Source organism: Populus euphratica, unplaced genomic scaffold (genome assembly GCF_000495115.2).
Source record: "Populus euphratica unplaced genomic scaffold, PopEup_1.0 scaffold92.1, whole genome shotgun sequence".
Lineage (NCBI taxonomy): Eukaryota > Viridiplantae > Streptophyta > Magnoliopsida > Malpighiales > Salicaceae > Populus > Populus euphratica.
In genome coordinates, this window is record NW_011499974.1 from 366,337 (window position 1) to 381,112 (window position 14,776).

Genomic DNA, 14,776 nt, shown 5'->3' on the forward strand with positions numbered 1-14,776 from the left:
ACAAAAATTTTAAAAAATTAAATTATTTTAAAAATACTTTTAAAATAGCAAAATAAATGGGACATAAAACGATGATGGTGTGCGTGAATCACTGTAACTCCCGTTCACATACAATTCGTTGAATTTTTTATTTCAATTTGATAATTAAATTTTTATCTAAGTTAAAAGGACTAGAGTGATAAAAGCTGAGAAAAAGGGTGGTGGTTTTAAAAAATTAGGTAAGAAGTTCGGTTTCACCCTCTTACTTTTTAAATGACAACATTTAGATCCCTCATATTTCACCCTCTTTCTTTCTGTAATGCATCAATCAACCTGTCAAAGTAGGAAATGAAAGTTTGAGAAAAGTTTGTAATCTTACGTGGACATCAACTTTAGCCTCCAAAATTGACCTTCTTCTTTTATACATAAAAGGCTTTGGCTGAAAAACCTAGCCCTGGGGAGCCTCGACATCCATCCATGGAGTTAACCATCATCCTTTCTTCGTGGCCTTTTTTCCAGTGGGGACTTCACATTTTAAGTCCCTTTCTTGAGAATTCAAGAAGAAAATAGTTATCTTAGTGGTTGTTGTCTGTCATAAAGTGGATGGAAGCAGAAACCTTAGCAGAAACAACCATTTATAAGGTAGTTTCAATTTTATTGAAGAATATCATTTATAAGGCCTTTCTTCCACCATGTTTCTTTTTTCTCGATCCATCAGTTATGAAAGTGAAGAGAAAGCTAGCAGATTCTAGTGAGAGAGAGAGAGTATCGATTGATGACAATTTCAGCCGCTAATAATGTTGATTTTGTGAGGATAATTTAATTTTGATGTTATTTCGTATAATAATTGCATGAGAATATAGATATAACATTGACAAGTTTTTGAGTTTTGGATTGATTTTTTGGTTTAGGACTGATTTTTTAGTTGTTTGAAGGCACAGAGAAACTTATGTGTTTTTAGGTTGTTTTTTATGTATTTTTAGGTTAAAAAATAGTTTAAAATGTATTTTTGGAATTGAAAAACCCCTTTTTTATTTTTCTGGTGGCCCTTAAATCGTGGAAAATTAAAGACATGAACAATATGCTGTCTACATTATTTGACAAAAAAGAATTGGTTGGGTGGACGGCATTGTTCACCCAGCCAAGCAAAAAAATAATAAAATGGACAGGTGCACAGGCCAGCCCTTGTTTTACATCGTTTAATCTAGTTGTTTTTTTTTAATTATTTATATTTGTTATTGATATTAAATTTTTTAATTTGTTTTAATTTATATTTTATAAAGTTATTAGAATTTCTTAACTTAAGTTATATATTTTATAAGTTAATAAAGTTAATTATAATTAATCTAATATGTTATTATTTTAATTTTTTTAAAAAAATATTTCATGCAATACATGCAATCTTAATATTTATAAAATATATCTTGCAGCATATAATAGGCTTCAGACATCCTATCATCTTTTTTTTTTCTTTTTTGTACAGTTGAAAAAAAAACTTGAAAAGTAATTAAATGAAAAGTCATCGCAATTATTTCAAGGCTATACCAGTCCATTCAAATTCTAAGCTACCACAGCAAGTGTGGCCTTAGCCAGAAAGCAAGCGCAGAATCTTAAAGACTCGACTTTTACTCAATATATCATATTTTTATTGGGTAAAAAATAATCAAATTCTTGTAATTTCCACACCATAAACTTGACCTTGAAATTGAAGAACATCTACTTACTGGCTATGTTCATGTAATATGGGTTGAACATGGTGTAGACTCACCAATTCTTTTTTTCTGATGTGAACTGCAAATGGAAACTTTGTACAATGTCCACACGTGTCCATATCTTTCCTTTCAGCTTTTCATTATTGAAAAAAGAAAAAAAGAAGAAGAAGAAGTTTCACCATCCCTGCTGTTAGCCTAGTATAGTAATGCAATGGTGTGATTGTTTGCAGTCCCACATGGTGTGGCTCTCAAGAGATTTGAGTCCCACCATGATCTTAAGCTTTCCTAACTTCTAAAGCTACGTGCCTTTTTCTTTCTTGATTGGTTCGGATATAACGAATATAACGAAACATTTCATATTCTGCTCTAATTGCTGCCTTGAAAAAGATTGTTACCAGTCTAGTTGTCTGTGGAAAATTTACCATCACCAGTGCCATACAGTACTAGCAAAAACTTTTCACTTGATTAATTCTCACACGACAGAAACGAACTCCACCAGTTTTTGTTTCCTCTTGATTCTAATAGTTCTTCCTCACCTCTGCCAAATTTTATATGTTAATGATTGGTACTGACCTTTAGATGATCTAGACTAGTAGGTTCTTTACTGCTAATTGCAGTAATGTGCTGTTCGAGCTGTGGATTGCTTGGTGCAAAATTACGACAAGTCATATATATGGATGTAATGGGCTACTTAGCACTACTGGAACCGATGAAGACTTATTTGTCAGTTTCAAGAAGACGTAATTACAGAGGACCTGGTACTGGAGATACTTGAGGACATTAATGTTTGCTGTTTGGTAATAGGATAATTTAGGGCCAGTTTTCTGAACAATTCATTGAAGTGCTGGACGTAAGATCTACATCAGTTGGAGGCAGAGGTACGGTATCATTTCACCATAATATATGGACAATCTGAAAAGACAAATGTTAAGGTTTCGTCATAATGACAGTTTGATAGATCATCCCAAGTATGTCCTACAACTTTTATCCTGCTCATCAACTTCATCATGGAATCAATAGCTCTTGCATTTCTCTGATTGTATCCAAATAAAAGATAAAAGACAAGGAACCCATGATGCAAGTGTCCAGATGTCGGAGGAGTCTGGTTCCTTGATTAGCATGATCATAATCGAGTAATTACGAAGCTCAATTGGGATACTTATTGTGATGAATACTACAGATTCTTAATCACACCCCTGTCAGAAGGAAGAGGCTGTAAATTATCAATTCTGGTAAGTTAATTAAGAAGTGCATTAGAGAAGAGAGTCAGCTATATATCTTGTTGAAACTTCAAAGCATTGAAAAGCTTGAGGGTGGACCAATTGTCTTTTTGAGGTTATATTAGAAGTGGTTAGTCCTAAAAGCATTAAAGCAAGACAGCGAATGTTTAGAAAGTGAAAAGGGGAAGTTTGCTTTTGATCTTTAATTAGGTTGAGCCCTTCACAAGATCCTGCACAGCCCTAACGCCAATTAATTAATTGATGGTGTTTACCTTTATTTTTCTCCCCCGTGCTTTCCTGGCAGTGTTAGCAGATGTTCTTTTCAAGAGGACCAAATATTTGAAACTTCAAGATCCTCTGCCCCCACCAGATCATGTTTTGACCTTAGCAAGGGATCAATTAAGTGTATTATTGAAGCCACCCATGAAGGTTAACTGTATATGAGCATTATGTTTGGAGGTTGCTGACAAATTAAGGTAGATTTCGTTCTTGCGACATCTCGAAAGGGGTGGCAGAGGCACTGTTCATTGCTCTGAGTGATGCATTCAAGTGAAATGGGTCGTCCTATCCAGGAAAAGAAAAGGAAAAAATGTTTCATTTGTGTTGGATCCCAGACATAGATAGTGGGTGTTTGGTTTCTGATCAGAGCTAAAGTTAAGAAATTGAATACAAGTGGATGCAGCTATACACATTCTGTCTTGATACTGATGATATTATTTGCCTTTTTGTTCTGATTCATTTGCCTTTCTATCAAAATCAAGGTTCTTACCTTCACTCTGGCTCCATCAGCTCTGACTCATTTAGCCCATATTAGGTGTTAGAGCTTCTGTAGCATCCACTACACATCTACTTCTACTTGCAAGCATAACAATGGTGTTTGGTGGCTGCCTATCAGAGTTTGTGACTTGGAAGTTACAAATACTGTTGTTTTCTTTCTGCCTACCCATGCCCTCCCTCCATCCTTGGAGATATTGAATTCATCTTATTCTTGATAGGTGTGATATTTTGGCTGTGAATGCGAACTCATTTAACCCTCTCAAAGCTGAATAAGAGCTTAGTTTTCATCATTATCCACCGCTACGATGTGATTCATATTAATTTTTTAGTATGAAAAAAAAAATAGGCACCATTAATGTATTTTTTGAGAAAAAAATGAGGGAACATAATATGACACAATATAGTTGTTGAGTTTAAAGGCAATATAAATGAATTTAAAAAAAAAAGCTTGTCAAATCAAGCACTAGTAAAATAGTGAATTATTTATCTAAATATTATAAATTTATAAATAAAATAAATTAAAAAAATATATTGAATAATAAAATTAAAAAAAAAAAAACAAAACACTCAATTAAAAAAATCTAGGTGCTCAAGCATGCGAGGCCTACACACATAAGCTTTAATAAAAAAAAAGCCTAAGTTCATACCTACACACATAAGCTTTAATAAAAAAAAGCCTAAGTGTTTAAATTTTGATAATTATTTTCATTTTTGTGTGAAAAAATATTATTTATCTTATTTTTTATTATAAAAATAAAATCATATTATCTGCTTAGATTCTAGCAATCGAGTTGTTAGAAATTCAAGCTAGGGATGTTGCAAAAAAACCTTCATTTTCAAATTTGTTTGACCAAAAAACACATAAATAAATGTAGTCTAGAGATCTAAATAAACTTATTTTTGTTTTTAAAAAACCTAAAAAAGGTCAAAAATAAAAAATAACTCAAAATCTAAAAACTTCCTAATATTAGATCTACTGTTTTAGACTATTTTAAGGTGAAATAACATTTTAGTGAAACCATCTTTATGGAATAGAATCAATTGATAGTAAAATTAATTATTTTAGTAATTGAAATTGATATCAACCAATATTTTTTCTTTTTATTATCAGAATCCATGACTTCATCTCTCTCACCTCAATCAATGACTAGAAAATGAGATCAATAAAGTTTTGAAACAATAAAGAATTTTGTAAAGCTGAAGGGACTGGAAATGGATTAGTTGAAAAGTAAGAGGACCAAGGTTAATGTTTTGAGCCAATTTTGAGATGGCAAACAAGTGTTTTTATGTTTTTTAGTTTAGTCCTTAAGTTTTTAATTTCTTTATTTTCTAATAAACTAGAAGTAATTGGCCTTTAATTTGGCCACTAGGGATCCAATTGGGGGGGAGGTTTAAGTATCAAAATGATAGGAAAAAAAAAAAAGTCACCACCCCAATCCATGGTTAGAATGAGAGGATAAACAATAAAACATGTACGGTAAAGGCATAAAACATCTGCTCGTTAATCTTTAATCCTTTTGTTAGGACTGCTTCTACCATTTGATTGATTACCAGGAGAATACATAATATCTATGGTTTGTTAGTACAGCAGTCTGCTTCTTGATTGTCGATGGACATGGAAGCCTGTGGGCATCCATTTGCACATTTTTCATGCACTTGAGCTTCTAACGAAATAATGTTTGGTTATTAAAGCTATCATATATTATTAAAAAACCATCCATTTGAGCAGATAGTGAAGCCCCCAGGAATGGTTTCATATGATCAATTTCCTGATTGTTGGAGTTTTATCACAACACAGCTGTTCCACAATTTCTAATTCCCATGTAGCTCGCTGAAAATGCAACTTTTGAAGTACGGCAATCGCTGTCTGCTGTCTTGAGAATCAATTCTTATGAATGCTTTAAGAATGTACATGATTATTTTTTCAGATTTGATTTCCATTTTGATCTTCCAAGAGAAATGCAAATGTCATCATTGAATTGAATTTTCTAGTTGATAATCCATCAACATGCACATCACAAATGATAAAAAAAACAGAATGGGCATTATTATTGCAAACTTTTCAATCTTGCCACTTATGATGTCCTTTTACCGAAGATTCAATCTTATCCCTTCTACTGTTGAATGAAGAAATAGAAGGACTCTAATACCCAGATATTCAAACTCAATAACTTGGCTCTAGAATAACTTTAACCTTTTCTTCATCAAGAAGGGTTTAAGAGTTCATCTCAATCTCATAAAAGCATGATTTTATGATATCAATCAGGGTTTGAGCCTTTGCCTGCAAGACTGGCAGGTGATCTCCATGCACGTAGAATCTATCTTCCTTGTAGCTTTCTCTTTCATACTCTCTGCCTTTTCCACTTCCTCTCTAGCCCTTTGCCACATATGCCTTGCCTTTGCAAACTCTGACTGCGCCAACTCCATCTCCCTCCTTGTAAGCTCCCTTACTCTCTCTGCATAAGCCTTTTCAATAGCTGCCAATTTAATTTGCTCAGCAGCCTGCCATTTCAAGGTTTCAACGCAGCTCGTATCCGTTTTCCCATCGCTGAAATCACAAATGGGACCTGTTAAAACACAGTCAGATGGTCCCTGGATTGGCCCAACACTTATCGATAATTGCAAGTCTAGTGATGGCCCTCCAAACTGATGATGTTGGTGATGATCAGCCACCACTGGTCTGTACGTCAATGAAGAATCCATCGGCCGCGATGACATTAGAGAAGATGAGGAGGAGGAAGCTGCTATGGAAAGCTGTGAGGGGAGAAGCTGAAGCTCCTTTTGATAGCCCTCTTCCATGTTGAGAAAAAAATAACAAGAAGGTTTAAGCCACAAGGTAATGGCAATGAGGGAGATTTGTGGGGTGGCAGAGACTGCTGCCCATATATAGACACACATCTACCTTCAACCCACTGTAATGACTAGACCACCCTTCCTATTGTTCATTCGACGCGAAATTTACCGTAGCTACTCGGTGAATTTAGGTGACTTTGAAGGGTATTTTGGTAAGACGGGTGAATATTGAAAATTCCGTTTTGGAAAGAGCCAAAAGTATGGGAAAGGAATAACGGATCACGTTATTGAGGTATGAGTAGCTTTTTGTTGTTGTAGTGAAGTGTTTGTCTCTCCTTTTTTCATCTTTTTTACTTAAACTATCATTATTAAGTGAATTGTTTTATTGACTTTGTAATATTTTATTTATTTTTCGCTATCTTTTTAGGATATGAGGATATGGAGGGTGGGTGTGTAATAATTAGACACACACGTGCAATTAGTGTATTCTTCGGTTGTTTTCCCCCAAAGGGGGTAATATATAACACTTGTTCAAAATATTTTTAAAGCTTGTCGAAATTAGAACAATTAACATGGTTTCAATTTTAGTGCAAAGATGTTTTATTAAAAAAAAACATGGATCAATTTGTGAATTCTCATGAGCGAGTTCGTGCATCTGCCTTAAAAATGAGTGAAAATAAATAAAAAAGAAGAATATAATCATAAAATATAGATATTAAATTTGTTTAATCAATCAATCTCATATATAAATAGTTAATATTTTTCATCATTTGATACACATGCATGAATAAAACCTCTTTTTAGTTTAATTAAATATCAAAAAAATCTTTTTACATAGAATACAAGAATAAAAATACATGTATTTAGAATATTAATTATTAGAATTATTTTTCTTGCATGTTCCCTACTGCTTTTTGAAACCAATCAATCTAATATTTATTAATATATAATTGATTAATAATATAGTTATGAAGTCAAGGTAAATAAAACCAAACCAGTTATCTTATTGAGATTTATTTAATATATTAATAAATTATATAAAAAAAAAGATTTGTTATCCTAATTAAGTAACTGAAATTTCTTGATTCCAGAGAACTGGATTCATGAAAAAGTTTCTATTTCGTGCTAATTTGCAAGAAAAAAAGCGAGTACAAAAAGCTCCTATATATATATATATATAAGTTAAAATAGTTATATACAAGTTTAGGAAGGCATGGATCTCTCAGATGTAGCTAGCTTTATGGTAGGCCTGAAGCTGTCGGGCCTCGGTACAAAAAGCTCTCCACTTTGTAACTCAGCAACGCACGCTCCACGCTGTGACTGGCACGTGGGATGGGCACACAAGATGAGACTGACCATGATTGTGGGTACCGACCGTCCCTTCCACTTGTTATCTGTGGGCATGTTGTGGAAGCCCTTTCTTCGTCACCCCACAATATCTTTTGGCAGCGGGTATGCAGACATCCTAATTCTCATGCCTCATTCCTCTGCATCATACACATGACTCCAAGCTGGTGGTTCCTGTTCATCTTTATTTTCTTTAGTCTGATATTTCGAAATGCCTTGTAACTATCAGCATTAATTCCATCTTTTCCGCTTCGGAAAACATGTTTTATTGGGATATTTTTTCAGAATTTATGTAAATGATAAAGCATGGATCTTCTCGAAAGAAATAACCTTTTGACGTGTTCGTGTGGGGAATTTGTTTGAAAATTATCAGAGCATGTTCGGCTTTTTTCTTGTCTCTGTTTACATTATATATATCAAACTGTTTTTATGATAAAATGTTGATTTGTGTTGTTAGTAAATTATAATATGTTTAGGAAAGTAATTTAAGCTAAGGGATTCTTTATCAAATTAAATAGTTTTTCAAGTAAGTAAACGAATTATTTCTATGAAAACATATATATATATATATATATAGTTTGTTTAATTATAAAATTAGCAACAAAATCCAAATATATATATTATATAAGTCATTCTAATAGCTGTTATAAAATCATCATCATTTATCATACTCTAATTTATATTATTAAACTTTTATATTTTAGTACAAAAAATAATTAATATGATTCTTTTTTAGATTAACGTGGGTGTCCGGACCAGCTTGCGTGCACCACGACTAATCCCATGGGCTCTGAAGTTAACGACCATGTAAGCTTCCAGTGGCCATCATATGAGTAACCAAGATAATTAATATGATTCTTATTATACTTAAACACTTCCATATCCTATAAGTGTTATCTTATTAAATGTAAAGATATTAAAATTTTAATTTTATTATTCATTATAGTTATAAAGTTTTTTTGTGAAAATAAAATTATTAATCTTTGAGTGGTGAAGTAACTTCACCAAAACAAAAATCCTGAAGATGACATATTTTTAAGCGAAAAAAATCTTAAAGAAGAAATTTCTTTAAATAGTATAAAAAAGTTTGGTATGAATTCATCAAGTGGAATTATACTCTAAAATTTAGATAAATTAAAGAATAAAATATTCAATTATGGTTTGGTACTTAAGATATATATTTAGACTTGTTGAAATATATTAAAGACGAGTTTGAAAATTATCTTCTCTTATCTCTTTATTTTAAGTGTTGTAATTATATTGTTGATTATTGTATTTACTTGAAGTAATTTACATTAATTATTGAATTTAGTGATACACTTGATTCACTTCCTTCTTAAGTGTTAAATTGCCTTAATTCTTAAATAAAAATAAACATTATTTGCTATGAATTTTGAAACGTAATCCATGATATATTTAAACTAATTTTATAAAATCAAATTCTACTCTTAAAAGCAAAGCATGTAGTTTTTAAAATTTCAACCAGAGGAAACAAGCTCCTAGTCATTGTTTGGTTAGTGTCTCATAAAAACAGAGACAATGAGAACAAAAATGACATATTTTTATGGACCTTTTATTTTAAATAAAATAATATACTACAAAACTATCTCCAAGACCTATTTATTTTAGGTCTTTGTCTTTGTCTTTTCTATCCAACATGTTTCTATCTTTTTTATTCTATCATTTTTGTGCTATAGCAATAACTAAACACAACAAATTTATATAGTGCCATGCTAATTAATTTAGCATATAGGAAAAGTTTACATATTTGTCTTGTCCCCGAAAATATTAGTAGATGATAATTAGACAAAATAAGCATATATGTTTTGTGTGTGTTGATGCAATATATAAGAGATCATGGTAAATTTATTATCATAATAAAAAGACGCACAACATACATATAATCTCACATGGATAATAGAATTATAATCCTAACATGCACTCTAATGTATAAAACTAAAAAAGGATAAAAAACATATTTACTTATTAAAACATTTTAAAATTGATCCAACTTTGTTATTATTAATAATCGATCATTTTTCCTTAAGACTTTATTATTTTTTACTTGAAGTAATATGACTTTCTTCAATAAATCATTAAATATTTCAGCACCACCACTTTGTTTAGGTATACTTTCAAACAAGGTCCAACAAACCAATAAAATATTGCTTAATTATCCATTTATAAGGAATGGATCCAAGCTTTAGATTAGAAGAAATTTTGAGAGGAAAAACAAAGGTTTAAAACTAAAATTCAAAAATTAAAGTGAAAGAGAGTGTAAAATTCTATCAAAACAATGCAGAATTTATCAATCCCAAACACATTTCTTCATATCCTTTTATAAAGAATTTTAGGAACCAAATATTGGTGGGCTTCCTCCATTAACAACTTTGATTATGTACAACAAACTAGAATTAAATATAAATATTTTTTATTTAAATCATGAGAGTTTTGAATGATTTTTTTTTTATATAACCTTGTAAGAGTTATGAAAAAAACAAATCAAATTCTTCATTTCATGGATTGGACAAAATTATGGATTGGGCTAGAAGAAATTATTCTTCATGGACCAAAAAATTAGCAACAAAATCCAAATATATATGTTATATAAGCCATTCTAATGGCTGTTATGAGATGTAAATATATTAAAATTTTAGTTATATTATTCACTATAATTATAAAGTTTTTTTGTGAAAATAAAATTATTCTTGTAAATCTTTGAGTGGTAAAGTAACTTCACCCAAAAAAAATCTTGAAGATGACATATTTTTAAGTGAAAAAAATCTTAAAGAAGGAATTTTTTCAAATAGTATAAAAAAGTTTGGTATAATTGGGCTAGAAGAAATTATTCTTCATGGACCAAGCCTCAATCTAAATTTTAATTGGAAAAAAATAATATTTTATAACCTCTAAAATTATTGTATAATAAACTCAAATCTAAACTTAGACTCGAGGTCCAAGCTAGCAAACACGTGTGAGTTTAAACTTAAAATCTACTTTGCTTAGAACTTTTTTCCTTTAAAAGTTTATGTGTTTTTAAGCCCAATTTTAACTTTATATTTTATAAAACACCAAGAAAGTTTTATTTCTTTCTTGTGTCAAATAAGAGTTTTTATAAAATTTTGGGTTTCATCAAATTATATCATCATCAAGTGGAATTATACTCTAAAATTTGGACAAATTAAGGAATAAAATATTCAATTATAGTTTAGTATTTGAGATATATATAGATTGCTGAAATATATTAAAGAAGTTTTTCATTCACTCATAATTTATTTAAATTATTAATGTTTTATGGTAAAGAACTTATGTTGAAAATTAAATTTCAATAAATTTTTAACTTAAAAAATAAATAAATCTCACTTTTAATTTGACCTCGAATATATTACTGAAGATTTATATAGTTATTAATTTTAAGAATTTACATTAATTATTGAATTTAGTGATATATTTGATTCACTTTCTTTTTAAGTGTTAAATTATCTTAGTTCTTAAACAAAAATAAACATTATTTTCTATGAATTTTGAAACATATTAATTTTAAGATTCATAAAATTAATTAAAATATATATAAGGGTTCAAATATATATATTAAAAAATAAATAAAATTTAATATAATTGAGGTTAGCTGCACATAAGAATATAAGAGTATCCTAATTGCATATGAAATCAAAGATATGATTTTATAAAATCAAATTCTACTCTTAAAAGTAAAGCATGTAGTTTTTAAAATTTCAACCAAATATTTTTAGTGATTTACAAAAAAATTAGAGGAAACAAGCTCCTAGTCATTGTTTGGTTAGTGTCTCATAAAAACAGAGACAATGAGAACAAAAATGACATATTTTTATGGACCTTTTATTTTAAATAAAATAATATACTACAAAACTATCTCCAAGACCTATTTATTTTAGGTCTTTGTCTTTGTCTTTTCTATCCAACATGTTTCTATCTTTTTTATTCTATTATTTTTATACTATAAGAATAATTAAACACAACAAATTTATATAGTGCCATGCTAATTAATTTAGCATATAGGAAAATTTTTCAGGTTTGTCTTGTCCCCAAAAATATTAGTAGATGATAATTAGACAAAATAAGCATATATGTTTTGTGTGTGTTGATGCAATATATAAGAGATCATGGTAAATTTATTATCATAATAAAAAGACGTGCAACATATATATATATAATCTCACATGGATAATACAATTATAATCCTAACATGCACTCTAATGTATAAAACTAAAAAAGAATAAAAAATATACTTACTTATTAAAACACTTTAAAATTAATCCAACCTTGTTGTTATTAATAATCAATCATTTTTCCTTGAGACTTTACTATTTTTTACTCGGAGCACTATGATTTTCTTCAATAAATCATCAAATATTTCAACAACACCATCTTGTTTAGGTATATTTCAAACAAGGCCCAACAAACCAATAAAATATTGCTTAATTATCCATTTATAAGGAATGGATCCAAGCTTTAGATTAGAAGAAATTTTGAGAGGAAAAACAAAGGTTTAAAACTAAAATTCAAAAATTAAAGTGAAAGAGAGTGTAAAATTCTATCAAAACAATGCAGAATTTATCAATCCCAAACACATTTCTTCATATCCTTTTATAAAGAATTTTAGGAACCAAATATTGGTGGGTTTCCTTCACTAACAATTTTGATTATGTACAATAAACTAGAATTAAACATAAATGTTTTTTACTTGAATCATGAGAGTTTTAAATAAATTTTTTTTTCATATAACCTTGAAAGAATTATGAAAAAAACAAATCAAATTCTTCATTTCATGGATTGGGCTAGAAGAAATTATTCTTCATGGATCAGGCCTCAATCTAAATTTTAGTTGGCAAAAAATAATATTTTATAACCCAAAAAATTATTGTATAATAAACTCAAATCCAAACTTAGACTCGAGGCCCAAGCGAGCAAATACGTGTGAGTTTAAACTCAAAGTCTACTTTACTTATAACTTTTTTCCTCTCAAAGTTTATGTGCTTTAAGTCCAATTTTAACTCTATATTTTATAAAATACCAAGAAAGTTTTGTTTCTTTCTTGTGTCGAATAAGAGCTTTTATAAAGTTTTGGGTTTCATCAAATTAGATCAATTTCTTATTGACTCATAATTTATTTAAATCATGTTAATGTTTTATGATAAAAAAATTTATGTTAAAAATTAAATTTTAATAAATTTTTAACTCAAAAAATAAATAAATCTTACTTTTAATTTGACCTTTTATATATATATATATATAGAGAGAGAGAGAGTTCAGGCTAGTGAAGGTTTATATAGTTATTAATTTTAAAATTTATAGAATTAGTTAAAATATATACAAGTCGCTTAAACATATATATTAAAAAATAAATAAAATTCAATATAGTTTAGTTGAGGTTTGCCGCATATAAGAATATAAGATTACCCTAATTGCATATGAAATCAAAGATATGATACCTAACTCCATTATTAAATATGAAAATCTATCAAGAGATAAAATAGAAGACGCAAACGACTTCCCATCAAAAAAATAAAAGCAGAAAGTAAGATGTGATTGATTTCAATGCTGAAGCTCAGTAAAAGTGATTTATTATGGTGTTTTCAAACATAAAACCTGGATTTCCGGAATATGCAGTTCTATAATGGTTTTACATATCCTTCTTTATGTTATTGTGCCAGCATTTGTAAAGGGATTCACGTGGTCAGACAAAACATCGATTGATTTGATATTGTTTTTCATCAAACATTATGTTGCAAGAAATGACATTGCAAGTTTAATCCATTTATGATATATATATATATATATATATATTCAACAATAATTCAGTTGTTTTTTACCGGATAAAACAAAACAGGCTGGGAATAACTCTAGCAGGGAATGGAGACTTTTAAAACAGGACGCATGTGAGAGGTTGTTTATCTGGACTCCATATGCTATCATGAAAAGGTTGCATGCATTGGTAAAAGTCACTGTATATTTTATCTTACACCGTAACCTTTCCAGCCATGAAAATAAAAGATGTTTGAATTTATTTATTTTTCCTCTAAATTCCCAGACCTTTTTCTATTTTAAGTTTCCTTTTTATATAAAAGTACAAGTGATAATTTATTCTTCTTGGTCTTAGCACTCTATATTATTTAATTTGATTTGGTTTAAAGTCTGTATTGTGTTCTAAAAAACACACATCAAGTAAACAAGACTTGAAAATATTTATATATATAATGTGGAGAGTGGGATTTAAACCCACGCCCTTTCGGCCCACAACCTTAATCTGGCGCCTTAGACCAACTCGGCCATCTCCCAGTAGCCGCAGAAGTTTATAGTAAACTCTATTGTTTAAAGAACAAATTATGATCTTGTGTCTCCAGTGTAATAGATGCGTATATCCTTTTTGATGAATAATTTGGGTGTGTTCGATTAGTGTTTAAAAATATTATATATATATACACACATGAGAAGTAAAAGGATGTATGGTTAGTGATAATGTTTTAGAATTTAATATATGTAAAAGTAACTAAATCCAAAAATATAAGATTTGACATCTTATAAAATTTATATGTATTTAAGTTAAATGTGTAGTTAAATTAAAAATATTAGGTCTAATATCTTACTAGATTTATTTGTTATTGAGTTTAGCACATAATTAAATTTAAAAATTAGATCTAATAATAAGTTAAATCCACATCATCTAAAATGGATATTTTATTAAGCTCAAGTTTATTATGTTGGCACCTAGCCTCAGGCCTTTTTAATCATGAGTTTTTTAAGAAAATAGATTGTGCATAACACATATTAATTCATCAGTTAAAAATATAGAGATAAATATTGTTATTAGAGTGAAGTTTTGAACTTTTAAGTTATAAAATATATAAAAAAACATGTTTTATTTATCTTTATTGTTTTTGTTTCAAAACATTAACATAATACTAATTT

At 29.4% G+C, this 14,776-nt stretch overlaps 1 protein-coding gene across 1 annotated transcript; it reads right to left on the bottom strand.

Annotated features, from left to right (window-relative positions):
• Positions 1-5,656: 5,656 nt before the first annotated feature.
• Positions 5,657-6,560, bottom strand: LOC105139420 (uncharacterized). The gene has a single exon (XM_011045841.1). It carries the CDS (start codon positions 6,485-6,487, stop codon positions 5,951-5,953), a length of 537 nt encoding a protein of 178 aa, XP_011044143.1. The 5' UTR covers positions 6,488-6,560; the 3' UTR covers positions 5,657-5,950.
• Between the last annotated feature and the right edge of the window lie 8,216 nt (positions 6,561-14,776).

Excerpts from the sequence above, each read along its gene's own strand:
- LOC105139420 (XM_011045841.1), bottom strand. The coding sequence starts at position 6,487 with ATGGAAGAGGGCTATCAAAAGGAGCTTCAGCTTCTCCCCTCACAGCTT.